This window comes from Perissodus microlepis, chromosome 6 (assembly GCF_051167445.1).
Source record: "Perissodus microlepis isolate ML-2025 ecotype Zambia chromosome 6, ASM5116744v1, whole genome shotgun sequence".
NCBI lineage: Eukaryota > Metazoa > Chordata > Actinopteri > Cichliformes > Cichlidae > Perissodus > Perissodus microlepis.
The window spans coordinates 184927-205776 of record NC_140466.1 but is presented as its reverse complement, the minus strand read 5'-3'; the positions used below and the strand labels follow the sequence as shown (position 1 = coordinate 205776).

General features: G+C 48.1%; 1 protein-coding gene across 1 annotated transcript; it reads left to right on the top strand.

The window, feature by feature from the left end:
- Window positions 1–9964: 9964 nt before the first annotated feature.
- Window positions 9965–19211, top strand: tmem178a (transmembrane protein 178a). The gene is made up of 4 exons (XM_084930134.1): window positions 9965–10582; window positions 11917–12030; window positions 12733–12870; window positions 17290–19211. Exons 1-4 carry the CDS (start codon window positions 10084–10086, stop codon window positions 17529–17531), a joined length of 993 nt encoding a protein of 330 aa, XP_084786260.1. The 5' UTR covers window positions 9965–10083; the 3' UTR covers window positions 17532–19211.
- The last annotated feature ends 1639 nt before the right edge of the window (window positions 19212–20850 follow it).

Here is a 20850-nt window from a genome sequence, read left to right as displayed (position 1 = left end):
GAAAGAGTACGGATGCCCACACCCTCCAACACTGTACCTTCAGTTCCAACCAACCACAGACAAGGACCAGCTTACAGAGATGTAAGCCGCCGACATGCCACCGCTCTGCTTTAATACACATTTTCACACGTCGTGGTCAAATGACTGCATTCTGTGTTTGTGTCCACTATATGAAAGAGTCACATGACAGGATGTAACACTTTTTAATTCATTGCAGAAATATTGAAATAAAAGGTGGAAGTGAGTGAGTCGTTCTCAGCAGCATAGATTTACATCACTGTAAACTCTTTAACCAGCTGCCGTTTATCTTCATGCGACGATCACACGCGTGTGAACGTGAAGAACAGATTTTCTGCTTGTATCATAATAATTTCACACAGATGACACAGACGCAGGGACTGCTGAGAGCAGCACACTTATATTCACATTAAGCTGTTTAATGATGCGATTTAGCATAAACAGCGTTAGCTTTTTGCTAATGTTGTAGTGATGTTTGTAGCTGTGATATCGTCGCCTTTGTTCGTGAGCTGGAGAAGCTGCAGCCGCCTGTGCAGGCAGATCCTACCTGTGCTGTGTGTGTCTGTGTGAAACAGAGTGAAATTGATCTAAACGTGAACCCTTGATGTCTGCAGTCTAAGATGGAGGTCAAATGACCGCCGCCCCCCGCCCCCTCCGAGGCAGGCAGGGGTCAGAGGTCAGCAGAAGAAATGTGACGCAGACCTGAGCCCGGGACACTCAGAGGAAATGTCAGTGTCCATTTAAAACGCTGCCTCCACCTTTTTCACCGTTAGCAAAGCGCACAGAGTCTTTAAATTTTCATCAGTGCCCCGCCCGCCCGAGCGGCGTGATCAATTATTCAGGCAGCGCTGAGGTCGACACTCTCACAGAGGAGACGCTGCAGAAAACTCCCTTAAACTCAAACCGGCTCCATCTGTACCTTCATCATCACAGCTCACCTCCGGGATCAAATGACCCACTGTGACCTCACTTCCTGAAACGCTTCAGCTTCCTCCTCGTCCTCGTCTTCATCCTGGGCCTAAAGCGTGTTCAGCCTCCACCTGCTCCTGTTCAAGCAGGTGATGGAGGTGTGTGTGTGGGGGGGAGTGTCACGTGATTCCTTCAGTCGGTGAGCTGCACTTACGAGGTTTCATCAGCAGCTGCGGAGGCTGCTGATTGGTCGGCTGATGCTGAGTCAGCTGCTCCGCATCCTCACCGCAGCGCTGCTCAGAGATTTGGGATTACAGACCTGCACATTTATTACATGTGGTTGAATTCCTGATGTCACTCCTTGTAAATAAACAGTCTGGTCGGCCTCACCCCAGATTCCACGTTTCGGAGCGTCAGCTGTCTGTTTGTCTGAGGTGGCGGGTTTAGAGCTGTGTTTTTATTGGCTGCTGCTTGTCGGAGTGCCTGACGCTCGCTGCGTGGAGGCGTTGCCGAGCGCCTCGGGTAGACAAACATGAAGCGACAGCTGCGGAGGAAGATCTACCTGAAGGTCACCTCAGACAGTTCGTGTGTCATCAGAGCTCATCTTCATCATCCTGTCGAAGAGTTCAGACACTCGACGTGTTTTCATCCCCTGGCGTCCAGAGTCTATGCCTCGCTCTGATTGGTCAGTTGTTTATTAGTCAAAGATTAAAACAAAGGTCATTTTTCGGTTCTAGGATCGTCAGCGTGACGCTACGCTTGCCATCTCCTTGCCGCGGACAACCTAAACCAGCAAAGTGCAGGTTTAGTTACCCATGATGCATCAGGAAAAGTGGTCGTCTTTGTCACCCTGAAAAGTGATGAAACATGTCGGTGACCTCTGGAACAACCTTTAGCGCTCCAATCAAAGCGTCAAAGGTGACCAGAAGCAGCACCAAAGCGCTGACTGACGGCCTCGTGTTCACTGCGGCGCTGACGCCTGAACATATGAACCGAAGAACTTCAGATTTGTGAAACGACCTCTTTCAGCGGGCGAAGACGTTAAAACCAGAAACAAGCATCTCAAGGTGAAAGGGTTAAACGCCGCCACGTTGAATCTTTCTGCTCCGTGATTTTCTCTGCGTTTCATCAGAGTTTCATCACATTAAAGGGACAGTCTAACGCACGCAGGCCCACTTCCTGCTGCTCACACGACTGTGTCCTCAGCAGCTGAGGACAAGGCCCCGCCCCCTCCTTCCTGACCAGAGGCGTGCAGTCACCCTGCAGTTTAAGGCGGTTTACATCGTTATCTGCCTGTAGGGAGTCTGAACTCGGCTCCTTGCTCTATGTGGAGGTGGTGGGGAGGAGGCAGCATTATGGCAGCCCGGCAGGCAGCGGCACGGGGGTGGAGGTGCCTCAGGTCACCCCGAGGGCCGCCGCTGAGGTTTAATGAGGCCGACAGCCGAGCACCGGTTTCAGCCGGCCTCATTAAAGCGGGAGAACAAACCGATCTTAATGAGGAGAACATGAAGGCGCGTGGGTGTTGTCACGGCAACAGGGACAGCTGAGGATGGAGATGGAGTCTCGTTACTGAGCTGAGGTCAAAGACGCTGATGAGCTGTAACTAACAGGCTCCTCATGGTCACATGACCAACAAGCATCACCTGAGGAAGCGTGGGCCGGGCTCCGGTGCCCGCAGGCTGAGCGTGCGTCCCATCGACCCGCAGCAGCTGATCTGAGTGATATTTGAGCGATTAGCTCTTTGACACCAAACTGAGCTTCGCTCATCTTCATCGAAACGCCGTCAGGAGCGGGGGCGTTCAGAATATTCATCCATAAAGAAAATGGCAGCACGTCAGTTTGAGCCTGCGTCTGCAGCGGCGCGGTGTGAGCAGGTGTTCGTTCTGCAGAACAACGAAGGTTTAAATGAAGAGCATAGTTTAGATTATGGAAACAAACATGAATTTACAAAAGTACTCGAGTACTCCCCCTTCCCCCGTTACAGAGGCATCATTTATTATTTTGGCATCATTTGGACAGTTGTGTGTGTGTCTGTTGTGTGTGTGTGTCTGTTGTGTGTGTCTTCAGTCAGGGATCATGATTCTGGCTGGTCCAGCCCCTTCGGACCATGCATCACCTGATAAGCTCAGATAAAAGAAGACGCACCTTCAAAGAGAGCGCACCTGCTCAGACTGGCTAATTACGGCACTTCCTGAGCATGAGCAGACCGACGGACCGGCTCGGTCTGCAGGTCCGATACCAACGCAAAGGCCCGGATTCGTCCGCCTGAACCCGCAGACTCTGAATTCAGTGAAATACAGTGGCTACACTGATGTCACTGCTGGCCGTTCAGGTTCAGGCCCGACAGCATCGACAGCTGCTCAGCATGCAGACGGCGTACGGGTGTGCACGCTGAAACATGTTCATGATGGAGAACAAAGAGCGCTCCTGCCTCATTAAAGCCTCACAGCCTTCCTCCAGCTGATCAGAATAAAGATGGAGACTTTATGTAACGTCTCATTAAAATGGACGCGCCGCTGTGAGTGGAGGACGCTCCTCTCTCTCCAAACGCATCCGAGGAACAACAACAGCTCAGCCAAGGCATCGCGGTGTCCCTGCACACTGTGCACACAAAAAACAAAGACTCACAGGAAGTCAAAAACCACAGTAACACAGAGTAAGGCAGCGTGAAACAGCAAAGAGACAGAAAGCTAATATTCCAAAGCAAAAATGTCCTCACAGTGTTGTAACGACTGCACAGCTACAGACAGAAAACCAACCAGCTGGACGGAGAGCAGGACTCAGTGACAGTGAGAAGGAAGAACTCCCTTTAAACAGGGAAACACTTCCAACAGAGCAGTATTAATGTCATTAGCAGCACTGAAGAGAAGACAGAGAGCATTAATGTAACAATTACAATGATGTTTTCAGCACAAAGCACCACACTGACTAATGACATCATCTGTTGGCCTGCCGATAGGCTGCTCACCTGTAGACCCCTCCTCACCATGTGACAGCTGGATGTGGGAAAAGTACAGATATTCTGTACTGCAGTACAAGTACACTTACTAGTGTTGAAAATACTGCGGTAAAAGTTGAAGTACTGATTCAACTTCTTTACTGAAGTAAGAGGGAAAGGTACCGTCTGTGGACGTGCACACCTGGATCCAGCCAGATGTGAGCAATGTTTCCTGAGCTGATTTCTCCTCCACACTGACAGCACTGTTTATGCTGTCTTTATATTAGACGGTATAAAGTTGGTATGAAGGTGAAGTTCAGTGAACGAGTCTCTGCTTGATGTAAGCTAACTGTGAGCATGAAGCCACTGTGCAGCAGTCACACTGTTCTTTACTTTAAACCCATCACAGTGCAGCAGACGACGTTAGCTCTGTCTTTTCTCTCTCTGTGAAATACAGCAGCTGCACCTTTAGCAGCTACACACTGTGAGACAACAGTTTGTGTGTTTGCTGATGTTTGTTGATTTCAAAGAAATGTTTGAAATGACCTGACACTCAAAGAGCGTTGCTGCCTTCATCTTCGCTCCTCTTCTGTAGTGCTAGCTAGATGAAGAGATACCAAGACCACATGAACATCTGCACTCTCTCCGGTGTTGAGCCAGAATAAAAAAATGCTGGTGGCAGCCAGTGCACCCCCACCTCCACCCCCCAGTAGACACACCTGTGGTATCAATGTGAAGCTCCTACATCACCTCGTTCTCAAGTGATCGCATTCACAAACTCAGTGTCCACTGTGCCCGCCCAGCATCACCATGACAATGATTGCCGACGTGAATTATGATTTTACTGAATTTACGTTTACCTTGAGCCAGCAGTTTTAAATTTCCCTCAGTGTCGCCCGCTCCAGTAATGACACCCGTTTACGCCAATCGGAGGTCACTAAAATCAATATTGAATCGTGTGTAACTTTGCCAAAACAATGTGGGACTCTGTAGTTTTCTCTGGTCCCTCCCCAGTCAGACCAGGAGTGACATGTTTAGCCGAATAATAATAATAATAATAATAATGGATTGCATTTATATAGCGCTTTTCGAGGCCCTCAAAGCGCTTTACAATTCCACTATTCATTCACTCTCACATTCACACACTGGTGGAGGCAGCTACAGTTGTAGCCACAGCTGCTGTTGGAGTCAAATTGTTAAATGTTGTCATTGTGTTACTTAAATTTGTAAACCGTGCCTTAAACTGCATGGTTAGACGTTCTTCTGTTCCTCCCCTACACATCTATGATGCTGGGGGAAGTGATTAGCTGTAGCTGTTTAACTGCAGGCACGTTCCATGTGAGATCCTGGCGTCTTTATCTTCTGAGGAATGGTCACTCCTGCCATTTGGGGGCTCGCCTATGCTTGCATATGGTGAACCATTAAAGTTGAGCCATATACTGGAGGAGGGGAGATGACCCTTCTGTGATCAGCAGGAAGTCACACACACATACACATTATTGCACACGCATACACGTGCTTATACGTGCACGCACATACACACATAGTGCCTTGTCTTTTGTAACCATAGGGGGGGTTTACAATGGTGGTTGCTTGTGTGTACTGTAACTGTTTTCAATAAAAGGCGGCAAGCGGAGGCCTAAGCCGGGGTCATTCTGCGGTTGGATTCAGACGGCTTTCTGAGACACTGACCGGGGTGATAGATCGATTGCTGATTGTCTTGTTTCTTGCTTGTCGTTAACGAGAATACGTTTCTAAACCAGCGGGGCCTGTGGAAGCACAGACCCAACAGCTGCCCTGGGGCAGACTGACAGAAGCGAGGCTGCCATATATCGCCATCGGCCCCTCTGGCCATCACCAGTAGGCGGTAGGTGAAGTGTCTTCCCCAAGGACACAACGACCAGGACAGACAGACTCACTGCTGGCTGTCTGAGTGGTGTCCCAGAAACGATGTGGGCTTCATAGATAATTGGCAAACCTTCTGGAGGAAACCTGGTCTTGTTAGGAGAGACGGCATCCATCCCACTTTGGATGGAGCAGCTCTCATTTCTAGAAACATGGACAAATTTATTAAACCCCCCAAAATATGACTATCCAGAGTTGGGACCAGGAAGCAGAGTTGCAGTCTTACACGCCTCTCTGCAGCTTCTCTCCTCCTGCTCCCCCCCAAAAACCCATCTCCATAGAGACTGTGTCAGCTCCCAAACAGACAAAGAACAAACTAAAAACCAGCAACAAACAAGTTAAACATAAACAATCACAAAGAAAGAACAATACAGTATCCACATCTGAACCAAAGAGTAAAACAGTGAGATGTGGATTATTAAATATTAGGTTTATAACACAAAATGTAAATATTATTACCCTAACCGGTCGCAGCAGATGGCCCCGCCCCTCCCTGAGCCTGGTTCTGCCGGAGGTTTCCTCCTGTTAAAAGGGAGTTTTTCCTTCCCACTGTCGCCAAAGTGCTGCTCATAGGGGGGTTTAGGTCTACCTTGAGGCAACTGTTGTGATTTGGTGCTGTATAAATAAAATTTAAATTGAATTCCCCTCAAACATGTTAAACCAAAAGTAATGAGCTGGTTTTGAAAACGTCAGGAGGAGGAAGTTCAGATATGTGTTTACAAACATAAGGAGTGAAAGTCAGAGATGCTGTCAGAAAAACAAAAAACTACTCAAGTGCAGATGTCTGAAAATTCTACTTAAGTACAGTAACAAAGTATTTGTACTTGGTTACTTCCCACCTCTGATGACAGCGTGAGCAGGGTGCTGTCCCTACCCCACAACCATGAACTGGATGTATGGATTAACTACTGAAACACTGAGTTTGAATGAAGACGATCAATACAGACTTTTATTGTGACAGAAAAGCAGGAAGTCAGACTCTCCTCTCTGCTCGTGGTTTTGTCAGTTTGCAGGGTGGAAGGTGACAGTGAACTGTAGGATCTGAGGACCTGACGGAGGACGGGCTGATACCGATCGATCACACCCCCTCCCCGTGACCTCCATCATGCCGCAGCTTCAGCACTTCCCCTCACCGATGACATTCACACCTCAGAGAGTGAACCACCGCCACCGCTGCTCCACCTGAGTGTTAATTAAACTTCTGCTCACAATAATCCTCCCACGTGACATCCCCCAGCAAACCCTCCACTCTTACACTCCCCCCTCCCCCCTGAAGGTGAGGCAGGCAGCGCTCGTCCGGTCAGTCGATACGAGCTGATGGAGCTTCAAGACGTCTCGATCAATAACTTCTGATGGCGCGGAGCAGGCCAGTGGAGGTGGGGGGAAAGACTGATGCTAACAATGCTAATGAGCCACACACTCACACAGAGTGCTGGGTGGAGCTGGGGATCGTGGGAAATGGCAGGTATTGATCAGTGAGTGTTCTCGCTCTGTCAGAGAGCTGTTGCCCAGGAGCCTCTGAGCAGGTACACATCTGCAGGATTTGAACCAGCAGCCTTCGTCTCATGTCCTCACCACATGTGACTTGAGGAAACACTGAACATGCCCATCGCTGTACCCACGACACACCTGCTGTTTCCAGCCTCTGCAATCAGAACAACACGATGTGCTACACGTTGTGCTACTTTGTGTTCTTGACTTTGTTACTGTTCCAACAGGAACTGTAACGACATCATTTCCTCCGGGCTTGATAAAGGTTTCTGATCCTGATTAAGGTTAGGGCACGACTCTCGTCCAAATACTCTCGCCGTATTTGGACGAGAGTGATGTCATGGCGACAGCGTTCATCTCTTACATACAGTCAGTGACAGCCAATCACTGATGTCACAGCAAGGTGGGGGGGGCTCCAGTGGGAGGCGGGAGAGGCGGGGTCGTGTTACAGGAAACAGCAGAGCCCAGCAGGGACGCTGATGAATTATTGATCACCTTAATGGACAAGTTTTCATTTTTTCTGCATCACGTCACGTTTTGACTCTGTGAGGACGAGAGCTGCAGTCACCTGAGATTTCCCATGAGGTCTCAGTCACCAGGTCGCCAAGGAGACACGCCAGCTCTCCTCCCGGCCCACTGATAATGACGAGTCAGGACATTCAAAGTTACCTTTGCTCGGAGTCTGACAGGCCGGGCCTTAAAGATCAATCACATTTATAATCAATACGTCAGAGCAGACTTTCACACCATGAAGCCACGCCCATCAGCAGACACCACCACACACTGCAGCCAAGGAGCACTCAAAGTGTATTCTAATCACAGGTGGAATAATAATCAATGAATGAAGCTGGCAGCAGGCGTGATGGTGGAAAACCACGAGGAGCTCTCAAATCTCACAAGAAAGCCAGAGGAGAACCCTGAAGATCTACGAGGAGCTGGGAGAAAATCTTCCCAATCAAAGGCAAGCGAAGGAACGTCACTCAGGTGGTTAAAGAGGCAGAGGACCCGCATCCATAAACTTTGCTACTGGCTAAAATCTTCTGGTTCCTCGTGGTGTAAACTGGAGCTATCATCATGTAAGGGGACTTCTATACCAGCTTTGCTCTATTCCTCTTTACCCATAAAACCCTGTCTGTAAACGTCTTGATGCATGCTCAATATCCAGGTAAGTAAATCTCCAAAAGTTGATTCTGTTCATCTTGACGTAGCATTTTGTGGGAGAAACGTTTCATCATCATCCAGGTGACTTCTTCAGTCTCAGCTGACTGCAGGTTTCCCCAATCTTATAAACAGGACATTTGCACAAAGACTGAAACCAGCCCACTGAACATCCTCATCTTTCAATGATGAGGATGTAACATCCTGGACAGGGAGGAGCACTGGTTTGAGGGCGGAGTCAAGGAGGCCATTTACGTGAAAAGGGAAAGACCATCTCTGAATTGAGGAGGGGGCCTAAGGGTACATCTGTCACCATCTTACAATGCTGTGATTGCAGCCATTCCCCAACTCTCTGTGAGTGGGACTCATGGCCATTGATCAGTGGTTGTTGATCAATGGTCATGAGAATTTGCATAATTAAGATTAAGGAACTGACCTCCCAGCCCATTGTTCCTTCAGTGGGCTGGTTTCAGTCATTATGCAAATGTACTGTTTATAAGATTGGAAACCTGAGACTGAAGAAGTCACCTGGATGATGACGAAACGTTTCTCCCACTGAAAACGTCCAGATGAACAGAATCCACCTTTGGAGACCTCTCTGTATGCTGATAATCTTCTTTGTTTTAGAGTGTGTTTTTGTTTAGTTGTTTTTCTCATATATAAGTATATTTACTTAGGAAAGTGAAGAAAGGTTAATTGTATTTTGGTAAGTGCAAGTACTGTGTTGTTTTCTTTTTTTAATAAAAATATTTGCAAGAAAAAAAAAAGAGGACAAAGCTGCTGGAGTTTGTTTGCATCTCTCTCTCCTCCCTGATCGTGCTGGGCATGTCTTCCTGTTTAGAGGTCGTTCTTCCTCCCCACTGTCACCGAGCACCGTTCACAGAAGGTATCTCTGGTACATGTGACCTCTCGTCCTTTCAGAGCGGTCTGACGCTGTGGGCGGACTCTGAACGCAGCATGGAGCCCAGCAACAGAGTTGAGGATCGTTTTCACTCCGTCCTAAAACATAAACCTGCTGATGCTGTTTCTATGGCAACGTTTCCGCGGCAAAGACCGGTGTACCTGAAAGCCGCAGAAACGAGCCGATCAGGGAGGAGCTTCATGTGTTCATCATGTGTTCATCATGTGTTCATGTGCGCTGAGCTGCAGGACAACAAAACCCGCAACTCTAAGCATTTCCGGCTTGTACTTTCAAAATAAAGTTTTGGTGACAGTTTGACGTGAGTGATTGGCGTAAATGCAGGAGCAAATACGAGAATCGGCTGTTTTCATTCTGTTAAAACGAACAAAATGAACTTTTGAAGGCAGAACGTTAAGCTCCTAAACTTCTGCGCGCTGAAGCAGCGCAGCATCATGGACAGATGAATCTCGCTTTGAATATTTCTGCATGTTGCAGCAGCTGACCGTCTCAGGCAAAGCTTTCCGCTGTTTAACATTTTAGCCTGGTTGTTGTTTTTATTATTTTCAACATTTTCATCGTCATTATTATTATTGTCCTCCTCCTGCGGAGACAAACGTTTTATTCTGAAGGCGCTCTCAGGGGACTTCCGGTGCTGAGGGGGTTACCTGCCTCCACCTTGACGCATCTCTGACGGTCAGTCGGCATGACAACGCGCTCTCGAGGGCAAACGGGGAACGGCTGATCTGGAGGATGGCAGCAGAAGATGCCCAGTAACGGGAACAGCGGCGGGAATCGAGCGGAGAGGGGCTCCGGGACCAGCCCGGTCCATGTCCCGGCCATGGAGCGAGCCCGACCGGCTACGGTGACGGTGTCCGCGGTGAGCCTCGCGCTCAGCGTGCTGTCGCTGCTTCTGCTCGTCACCGCCATCTCCACCGACCACTGGTACGAGACGGACACGCGCAGGCACAAGGAGAACTGCGACCGGCACGGCTCCGACTCCAACGACCAGAAGAACCGCGAGATGCCCATCTACCACCTGCCGCTGGTGGACAGCGGGCCCCGGCACCGGGACGTGGCGCTCATGAAGCCCGTGCATGTGGGCAGCAGGGAGGAGGAGCTGCTGGAGAACTGGCGGGCCATCCTGGGGATGGGCATCTTGGAGACGGAGTGCGGCAGGCCGCTGTTCTCCACCCACTCCGGCCTGTGGAGGAAGTGCTACTTCAAGGGGCTGGACCCGGACATCGACAAGCTCATCGACCGGGGTCAGAAACACACACACACACACACACTGCAGAATAACGGTGCAGGTTAACACACGCTAACTCATCGACTGGGTTCAGACTGCAGAAACACACACATGTTCAGTGTGTGTGTTTATATACGCCGTGTGTGTGCAGGTTAATGTCTGACAGGAGCACATTGTTAATGATTTCATGGAGCTGAACAGCAATACCCCCCCCCCACACACACACACACTGTATCTCAGCTCAGACTGGCAGGTTCGTTGAAGTCTTTTAATCCTCATGGTTTCACGCACACGCATGATCAATAATGACGTCATACATAAACACGTTTCTATCAGTTACCGATGGATGATTGAAGAGACATAACCGACCTGCTCACACACACACACACACACACACGGATGATCCGGTGTTGTTTAACACTGGATGACATCACAGCAGGTAGTGGCATAAATCACATGGTCACCATTAGTGTGAGGCCACGCCCTCTTGAACCCCGCAGTAACTGTGAGGCTCAGAGAGAGGTGCATCGTGGGATTTGTAGGGCTGCGTTTTTGTGCTGACCCAAGAGCAGCTTGGACGCCGCCGGCCCGGTTTCTGCAGAGTGTGTGTCTGCAGTCTGGCTGGCTGCCGAGCTGAGAGCTGGAGGTCACAGCGATGGCGAGCGGCGAGGAGCTGGACCGCACATCAGATCAGAGCACTCCAAATTGCATCAGCCGACATTATGTTACATATCATTACACTGCATTAGGCTGGAGCTCAGATCCAATTAGATCGATTGATACCTGCGAGGAGGGCCAGCAAAAAGCAGGAGTACTTCCTGTTTATATGGCGTCGGCATCCGTTTGCTCTAACCAATTCAATTCAGCTTTATTTATAAAGCACCAAATCACAACCGTCACCTCAAAGCACTGCAGTCATGTCTGGCTCGAGTTCATTTCGGCACACATCACAGGGTCCACACGGATCTTAGTCCTGGGCCAGGGTAGTCCTTATCCTAGTGAGTTCTGGTTAGTCCCCGTTAGTCCTTATCGTGGTCAGTTTGGTTAGTTCTGGTCCTCGGCTGTCCTGCTCCTGGTTAGTGTTAGTCCTAGTTAGTCCTGGTTGGCCCAGTTGGAGGATGTTGTGCATGTTGTGTAGTTGTGGATGTACACACACAGATCATGTGACGCCATGCTGATGATGTCTGGCATGTATAGAAGTCCCGCCCTCATGTAACCTGAGAGGATGTTTAATGTGGGTTTGCTACGTTTTGTCAGCTTGGGTCTGGAAACAGCAGGTGTGGTGATGCTATCAGCTCAGGTACATCAGTACGTGAATCTTAAAGGTGTCTCACCTGTGTGACTTTGCAGGCATTGCAGATCGCTGCACCGCTGTCAAGTATCACTTTTCTCAGCCAATCAGACTGAGGAACATCCCCCTGAACCTGACCAGGACCATCCAGCAGGACGAGTGGCACCTGCTGCGTGAGTACACACACACACACACACACACACACAGCAGTAATCACTAACAATGATTAACTGATCACATCGGAGTCTTAGTCGCGTCTCCACACGGAGCGTCTGTGTGACAAGCTTCAGTCTGAGTGTGTGTTGGTCCTGTGTGTGTGTCTGTGTGTGTTCCCTCAGTGTGGCGTTCAGGGTCAGTCGGTGTTTCTCAGACTGTGGGTGTTTTCACACCTGTGCAGGTGACCCTAAGAGCAGTCAGCTGTGTGCGTTTCAGTCTCACAGAAGAAGAAGAAGTGATCCTCCGCTTCCTGCCGGGCACATGCTTGCGACCTTGGACGCTGCGTCACACGACCGCTCAGCGAGGTCGCTATGACTGGACGCTCGGCTCTCTTTACACCAACGCTCTGTGTGCTTGGAGTTGCCTCAGCACCAATCACATCACAGGATTTTACCTCTGTGACATCACTGAGCACGTCAGCGCCCTGTTCACTGCTCACGTCCCTGATTATAGATTATAGATCACCCTCCATCTTTGAACTCTTCCTGTAATTGGCTTGTGTTCTCGCCGCTGTCCTCACTGCCAGTCACTGTTGCCACGGAAACACACCATCAGTTTTATGTAACAGTACCAAGGAGTGTTACCACGGCAATGTTTTGTGTTCCTTCATTTCCTGCACTGATCACTGTGTGCGTGCGTGTGTGTGTGTGCGTCCACAGACCTGCGGCGCATCACGGCAGGCTTCCTGGGCATGGCGGCGGCCGTCCTGCTGTGCGGGAGCATTGTGGCATCGGTGGGCTTCTTCTGGGAGGAGAGCCTGACGCAGCACGTCTCTGGGCTGCTCTTCCTCATGGCAGGTAAGTCACCTGCTCTGTGCAGCAGCCCAGTGTCTCCCCCTGCTGGTCGCAGCTGAGGTTCACAGCGAGTACTGTCTTCATCTGACCATAGAAAGCGCCTTCAGGCAGCTGTGGTGATTTGGCACTTTATAAATAGAATTGCGCCGACAAAGAAAATCACCAGAGAGATTTGAGTGGGCTCGGCTATCAGAACATCAACGTGAAATCATTTAGAAAGATTCAAGTAAAAGGTGACGTATTTGTTTCCATGGCAGTGTACAGCGCCACACTGTAACGTGTCAGTGTGGTGTGCATACTCGTGCCATATAAACTTCTAAATCTACGAGTGCAGACTGGTAAACCTTATTAACCTGCCTGCCCTCAGTAATGACTCACATTCGCTTAGTGACGAAACCCAAGGATGTTTACAAAGACTGTAAATAAACAAAAGAAGGCTAGAGGTGGACGGTTTTGTTGAGGTGAGTTTTGACAAGGTTATTGATGGACTCCAGTGATGGAGTAAAGCTCAGGGTGCAGCAAGTCAGACTTGGGCATTTATAAGTAAGAATGAGGATCATCAGGAATCCGTGGAGATGAGGGTGGGGGTGACGTGTCCCCAGAGCTCAGTGCATACTGGAGCCTCTCCAAACCCAAACAGGACCCACTGCAGTAATCCAGCCATGTGGTGAGCTGTGTTGGCCAAGTTACTTTGAAAAAATAATTAATTATAGTTACTAGTTACTTCTTTAAAAAAGTAACTGAGTTAGTAACTGAGTTACAAGATTCTAAAAGTAATTAATTACTTGAAAAGTAACTATTGCGTTACTTTAAAAAAATATTTAACCCTCTGGGGTCCAGGGTATAATCGGCCATTTTAACCACTTTTGACGTCTAAAATCAGACAAAAAACATCAAATTCGAGTAGAAAAGTTTTTTTACTGTAACAACCACAAACATTGAATCATATTTCATAACTTTAAATTATAAATGGTCAATTTTAAAATCATATGCACAAGTTTTGCAAACAAAGTTATTTGCAGTCATTTACCTTTTACCCTTTTTTTAAAATAACCATTTCAAACTATTTACAGAACAATCAGCTGTTCTTCAATAAGATGCCACAAATTATTTGTGCCACTCCAAATATTTCTGTCCACTATAAAGGAGAACATCACAGCCTGATACCTGCAGATCTGACAGCAGCAGGTGTGTCACTCCTGTTTTACCTGGAGACAGCAGTCGCCTCATTGTTCTGACACACAACACAAAACTATCCACAACACTGCACACTACCTACACAAGACAGCACATTAACTACACACTCCAAACACGCTAAACGTCACAAATCTCTCACATCTCAAAACTCGCTCTCTCTCTGTTGTGACAGTGATGTACGCTGTCGTGTTGGTATATGTATGATCTCTATACATTTTACATCAAATAAAAACTTTGGTTGTAAGATTCAGGTCATCATTTATTAAAAGCGAGACATTTTAAATGAGAATAAGTTTACCAGCTGTCAGCTGCTTAGAAAAGGATCCTGGTGTTATTTGTCTCTCAGAAACAGTTCATAACTTCAACTCATTCATGTCACCTAAAAGGTAAACCTGTTTCTCCATCACAGCTCTGATGATTCAGTAAGGACATCTCCTGGTTTCATCTTCATGTTTCCCTCTCACCACATATCCAAACCGACATCATGACCAGCAGCTTTACAGCTGTGGCTCCAGCAAACATCAGCTGATAGTAGAAAGTAATATTAAATAAATTCTAACAACAGTTGATCAAGCTTAAACGTGCTGCTGTTGTTTAGAGCGACATCCGCTGGTTTCCTGTTTCTGGCGCAAAGTGGACGATAAACAAACAAGAGAGAAAAGCCGATCAGCTGATCATTGATCAGTTTCATGACTGAAGTAGCAACAGGAGAGGGAGGGGAGAGAATGAGAGAAGAAGAAACAGCTGTGCAGCGTAACGACAGAATAACTCCAGCTTTGTGTCTTTTTCATTGTACCTGAAGTCCGGCACAAACTGTGTTCCTGTTCAGCTCAATACCAAACACGTAATATTTTCTCTGAATGCGAGACGATTCTGTTTGTACGGGACGGTTGGCAACTCTACTAACTAACCTTATAAATAAAATAAAGTTCAACATCAGTAACATCATAGCACCACCCAGCTGTATAGAAACGCCGTCATGCTAGCTAGCACGCAGTACGAGTTATTGTAACTGACTGTGAAAAGTCAGCACAACGAAAATAAACTAAACTTGGTTTATATCTGACCCAGATTGACTGCAGGTCATAACTTCTTACCTGAAGGTTTGATCAGTGGTTGTTGATCAATGGTCATGAGAATTTGCATAATTAATATTAAGGAACTGACCTCCCAGCCCATTGTTCCTTCAGTGGCTGGTTTCAGTCATTATGCAAATGTAAGATTGGGGAAACCTGCAGTCAGCTGAGACTGAAGAAGTCACCTGGATGAGTGACGAAACGTTTCTCCCACAAAACACTGGTCTACGTCCATGTTCTAATTGACAAGTGACTGTGGGGGGAGCAGGGTGGAGGGTTTGTATCATCAGCATAGAAAAGCAAGCAGAGACCTGGAGGCAGATGATCTGACCAAGGAGGGGCGTATAGGTGGTGCAGTAAAGGGGTCCGAGCACAGGACCCTGGGGCACACCGTGGTTACCTGGAGCTGAGGTGGAGCCGGAGTCTGCCACGGTGATGAACTGTGTTCTGTTGGAGACCGGGAGAGTGCGGTACCAGTGACGCCAAGATAGTTGGTGAGGAGTGGCGTTAAAAGAAGGACAGCACGTTTCTACATCAGGGAATAAAGTTAGTGAAAGATTTGCAGATAATTTGCAGATGTGGTGACAGCTCTCCAGTGAGACATTAAAGTTGAATAAAACAAGCTCAGAAACAAGTGAAACACTGAAATAAATAACACTGAATAACGGCTTACCTTTACCCGAAAGTGAACAGACTCACCTTAACAGGGATGTTTCTCACGGTATCTCCTGTTTCTAATACTGAGGCACTGACACTGAGGAAGGCTCCCTCTCTGCTCTTTGAGCCCTTTCCGGGCCCAAAGTCAAACGAACACTGCAGCATCACTGAGAGTTAAAAACTGTCTAAATTCTTTCATCTTTAATAAAATGATCAGCGTTGCTGCTTTACCACGTGTAACAATTAGGTTTAACATCCAGGCATCCATGAAAACAGAATTTATGAAATTTAACAGAGTTAGAAGTTAGCAGGAAGTTAGCTCGCTAGCTTCCACCTAAACATGATATAGCATGTTCTGACTGAGAGATTTCTGAAACAAATTCAATCGTACGGCTCTGCTATCACTTCCAACATAAATGAAGACAGAAAACTACACAGCAGTGACATTTGTAGGGTTACTGAAGTTGGGCTAGCTGGTGTATAATGATGTGAAACGTGATCGCTAGCGACACAGCTATGTTAGCATAGCATAACGTTAACTTTTATCGAGTGGAAAAAAGTTAACGTGAGGGTTCCCGATGGTTAGGGACAAATGCAATCACATGGCAGGATGCTGTAAAACAGCGGTCCCCAACCTTTTCTGCGCCACAGACGGTTTAATGTCCGACAGTATTTTCATGGACCGGCCTTTAAGGTGTGGCGGGTAAATACAATAAAATAAAATGAAACGACAAAGACACAAACTGTGGTATTTTGTAAGAATAACAATAAACGTGAATTCACTGTATAATTGTTTAACTTTATTAGCTGCGCCCTCCTGAAATGCGCCAACAACCTTGAGAGTAACATCCGCCTCTCTTTATGCTCTCTGGTTGCTATGGTAACATGTACATATTTCTTTCAAAATAAGACACACGACTACAACACGGGAAAAGATCCAGGGAAACCAAATTAACGATAGAAACCCTGAAAACCATAAATTTCACACCCGAGCCTCAACTCTCGCGCCCCAGTACCAAACGGCTCACGGACCGGTACCGGTCCGTGGCCTGGGGGTTGGGGACCACTGCTGTAAACGGACCAAACTTCAGTCAGGAGAACAACTGAGATAATCCATCCACAATGTGAGGTTAATATACTGCTGCATGGGCTGGGCTGTAGTTACATCGGAAGGTTTTTATTACCGTGCTTTAAAATGAACAGTGGTGATAAAAACAGAGAGAGGCCGACAGGGATCACTGACTGTTTTTAGGGGTTTATTGAGATTAAATAGAACAAGATACAAAACATGTTAAAAACACAACAGCCTTAGTAAACACAGACTAGTTCGGACCTGGAGGCAGGATTCATACGTCATCACTTATAGACCAGGTTGTGTTGACAGTCAGAGGGTTCATATTTTACCTGTTGGTAATGCACCTGCAGGTCTCAGCCAATTACAGCCAGCACAGGTTCAGGTGTCAGTCTGATCTGGTCTCTGATTTGTTCTCAGGGATCTTCTGCACCATCTCCCTGTGCACGTATGCAGCCAGCGTGACCTACGACCTCTCCAGAAACCCGCCCTTCATCTACGGCCTGCCGGCTGACGTGGATCACGGTTATGGCTGGTCCATCTGCTGCGCCTGGGCCAGTCTGGGTCTCACTGTAGCGTCTGGCTGCCTCGGCACCACCTTCCCCTTCCTGAGCCGGGCCGGAGCACTGCGGTCCAAAACCGCCCACGAGTCCTCCGTCTGAGGCGAGGAAGAGGATGATTCTCGGACAACAAAAGGTGTATTTTTGGCCGGTTCCGTAATAGGAGGGGCCTCGGACTGCAGACGGAGCTGCGCACCTGTTCGTGCTCCTGATTTGGACCCAGCTCAGGTCACCGCAGCATGCACTCTGAGCCTCGCCTGGTTCCTGTGATCCATCTCTGCAGTGGTGTGGCCAAAGGTACCATCAGTGATCAAGTTAATAAAAGATAAATTAGCTGTTGGTCAATCAGGTGAGTCATCTGTGCTTACCTGACATCAAACATGTAAAGCCCAGTTGAGAGTCAGACAGGTGGCCAGGTCTCAGCAGCTGTCTGTCAGTCAGCTCTGACTCACTGTTTTCTTTCTGCGGTGCCATCGTCCAATCAGAAGCTTCATCGGTGTGAAGGTCACCTGAACTGAGGCAGGTCACAAAGCTGCTGCAGCTGGGTCCCCATCAGGAGCAATAACAGGAAACACACACACACACACACAGGTGTGCGCTGGCATCCAAACCTGCTGCAGGTGCGATCTTCATGGAGCCTTCCCATGCGGATGTTTCGGAGCGCCGCGCTCCGATCAGTCAGTTGGGCGGAGCTTCAGGTGCACGCGAGTGCTCTGAGCTCAGGTGAGTGTTATCCAGTCATGCGGGGTTCACACGTTGCTTAGGCCTTCTTAGTGATGACAGCCAATTACAGACAAGCAAAGCTAATTGTTCTTGTTCGGCTTGGATCCACAAGCCAGTTCAAAGCGTGATAGGTGTGAATCCCGCCTGATGGATCAGAGTCTGAGCTGCAGAGCGTCACGTGACCAGGTGGCGTGCTGCAGGTTTGGATGGCGGCGGCCGCTCACAGATGTGTATATAAATATGCTTTCAGCTGCGAGCTGAGCCACAGACTGAACCCTTTACTCTGCGACACTGAGCAGGTGCTGCTCGCTGACTTCAGGCTTCCCGCAGGAGGGAACGCACTGACAGATGATCCAGGTATCAGTGCTGCCGCTCTGTTATCAAACAAAGGAGTTGACCTTTAACCTCTGACACCGACTCCTCTGTAAACAGGGTATGACACTATTTATGTTTAAGCTTTTTCAGGTATCAGCCTCCGAGACTCTGCAACAGCCTATCGGAAGCCCCGATGTCTTCTCGTTACCCCCCTGTACGAGCAGAATTGGACGTTTGAAGTTCAGGCTCTGAGCTTTCAAAAACATCTGGAATTACAAACATTCATCCACCAGCTGCAGACACCAAACTGAGAATGTCCACAGCATCCTCCCCATCATCAGGAGGAGGGCTCTGATGATCAGCGCAAGGAGGAGTATCAGGGGGACGGACCCATCGAGGTCTTTAGGCTCCTGAGGGAGAATGACGGTGGATGAAATGTTTGTGTGCGGCTCAAAGTCAGAACTTTATTTAATTTCAAGCCGACACGCAGAGTGAAACGGTGACTCACCATCACTATCGACCTTTAACCTGTAGATTCCACACTGAAAGCTCTCATGTTCCTCCTGATACCCCATCATAGCTCCACTGTCCCCTCATGGAACCTTTGCTGCCCCCTGCTGGACACAGCTGTAAATACATGGTGTAAACATGATGGGAGTCGTCACCTGTAGCTGCTCCTGTGGAAGATCTGTCAGCATTTGTTGGATGTATTTATATCTGAGAATTAAATATTTGTTAAATGTGCGTGAGGCGTGTTATTGTGGTTCTGATAACATCACATAATGAAGAGGCGCAGGCTTCACTGAGCACATCAGGGCAGCACAGCTCACGTGGACTGGATCCAGTTACCAGGTGAGTTAGAAGGTACCCGGTGGAGACAGTCACATGTGCTGCTGCTCAGAAAAGTCTGTCATTCACCTGTAACATGAACCGTGTGACCCGGGTAGTTGGAAGAGCTGATGTTCTCACGTGTGCAGGTTTCTTATTTTCTAAAAGGTACCTGACCCAGCCTGGCCCTGAGCGAGTCTAAATGTTTGTCACTGAAGAACATTTCAATAAAGTTTCTTCCAGCACCATCAGATGCTATGAAGCAGTTCAGCACAACTCAGAGGGAGACGGTGACTTGTGACCATGAAGAAGAACCACTGAAACCCAGAAACAGGAGCTCAAACCATGAGGGAGACGTATGTCTGTGAAGGTTCTCAGTCATCCAGGTCATTGTAGTCGAAGGAGCTTGGAAAGAAAAGCATCTGGACTTCTTTAAGTTGCTTGAAGACGTTTCACCTCCATTCATCGGAGAGACCAAACAGCCACTTCACAAGCGCATGGCACAACACAGAAGAGCCACCTCCACGGGACAAAACTCAGCTGTCCATCTGCATCGAAAGGTCAAAGGTCACTCTTTCAAGGATGCCAATGTTCACATTTTGGACAGAGAGGACAGATGGTTTGAAAGAGGAGTGAAAGAAGCCATTTACGTCCACTGTGAGCGACCATCTTTGAACAGAGGGCGGGGCTTACGACACCAACTGTCTGCCATCTATAATCCAGTTTTGAGATCCTTCCCAGACGCCTTAACGCACCACCTCCTGGGACATCTGACCTCAGGAAATTACACGATAGGTTTCACAATGAGCTCCCTCAAAACCCTGGCTGATTGGGACCCACACCCGTTTTTATACCTCGGCTCATGTGATTAGGTAGAGGATCATCGGGGGGTCCTTTTGTCCCTCTTTGGGGGGAAACTCCCACTGGGTTTAAATCTGGGACTCTCCACCATTTGACTCTTAGAACTGAAGAAGCTTCTCGGCTGAGAGGTGAAACGTCTTCAAGCAACTTAAAGAAGTCCAGACGCTTTTCTTTCCAAGCTCCGTCGATCATGAAGGTGACAAAACTAAAGAATCAGGAAACTGGAGAGAGGTCTGAGAGCTCTGAGTCTGCCCAGAACGCTTATGAGAACTAGGTGCGACATCACAGAGATGTTAACATTGTTTAAATATGCAGGGACTCGGCTGCTTATTATCACAATGACAAAGAGACTGTGCTTAGAGTGACCATCTTCAGTTCATGTTGTAAACTTTTTATTTTTTCAAACACATAAATCATTAAAAGTTCCCTAAAATCTTCAGCAGCCTCTCAGGAAACATGAGAGCCTTTATTTCCACTCAGCTCTTTGGGGGTCAGCACAGTCCCTGTTCCGTCCTCTTCTGGCTTCACTGGGGTGGCTGTGGCTCAGGTGGTAGAGCAGGTCACCTGCTAATCTGGAAGGTGGGTGGGTATCAGATGTCAGGTATCCTTGGACGAGAATGTGTGTGAATGTCAGATAGAAAGAGCACAGAAAAAAGTGCTTGTGTGAAGAATGAGGCAAGCTGTGTGAAGTGCT

What these genes read in the sequence shown, in the direction of transcription:
- tmem178a (XM_084930134.1), top strand. Translation starts at nt 10,084, where the DNA reads ATGCCCAGTAACGGGAACAGCGGCGGGAATCGAGCGGAGAGGGGCTCC. An exon ending in CGACAAGCTCATCGACCGGG is followed by an intron (nt 10,583 to 11,916) that starts GTCAGAAACACA and finishes GTGACTTTGCAG; the next exon opens with GCATTGCAGATCGCTGCACC. An exon ending in GGACGAGTGGCACCTGCTGC is followed by an intron (nt 12,031 to 12,732) that starts GTGAGTACACAC and finishes GTGCGTCCACAG; the next exon opens with ACCTGCGGCGCATCACGGCA.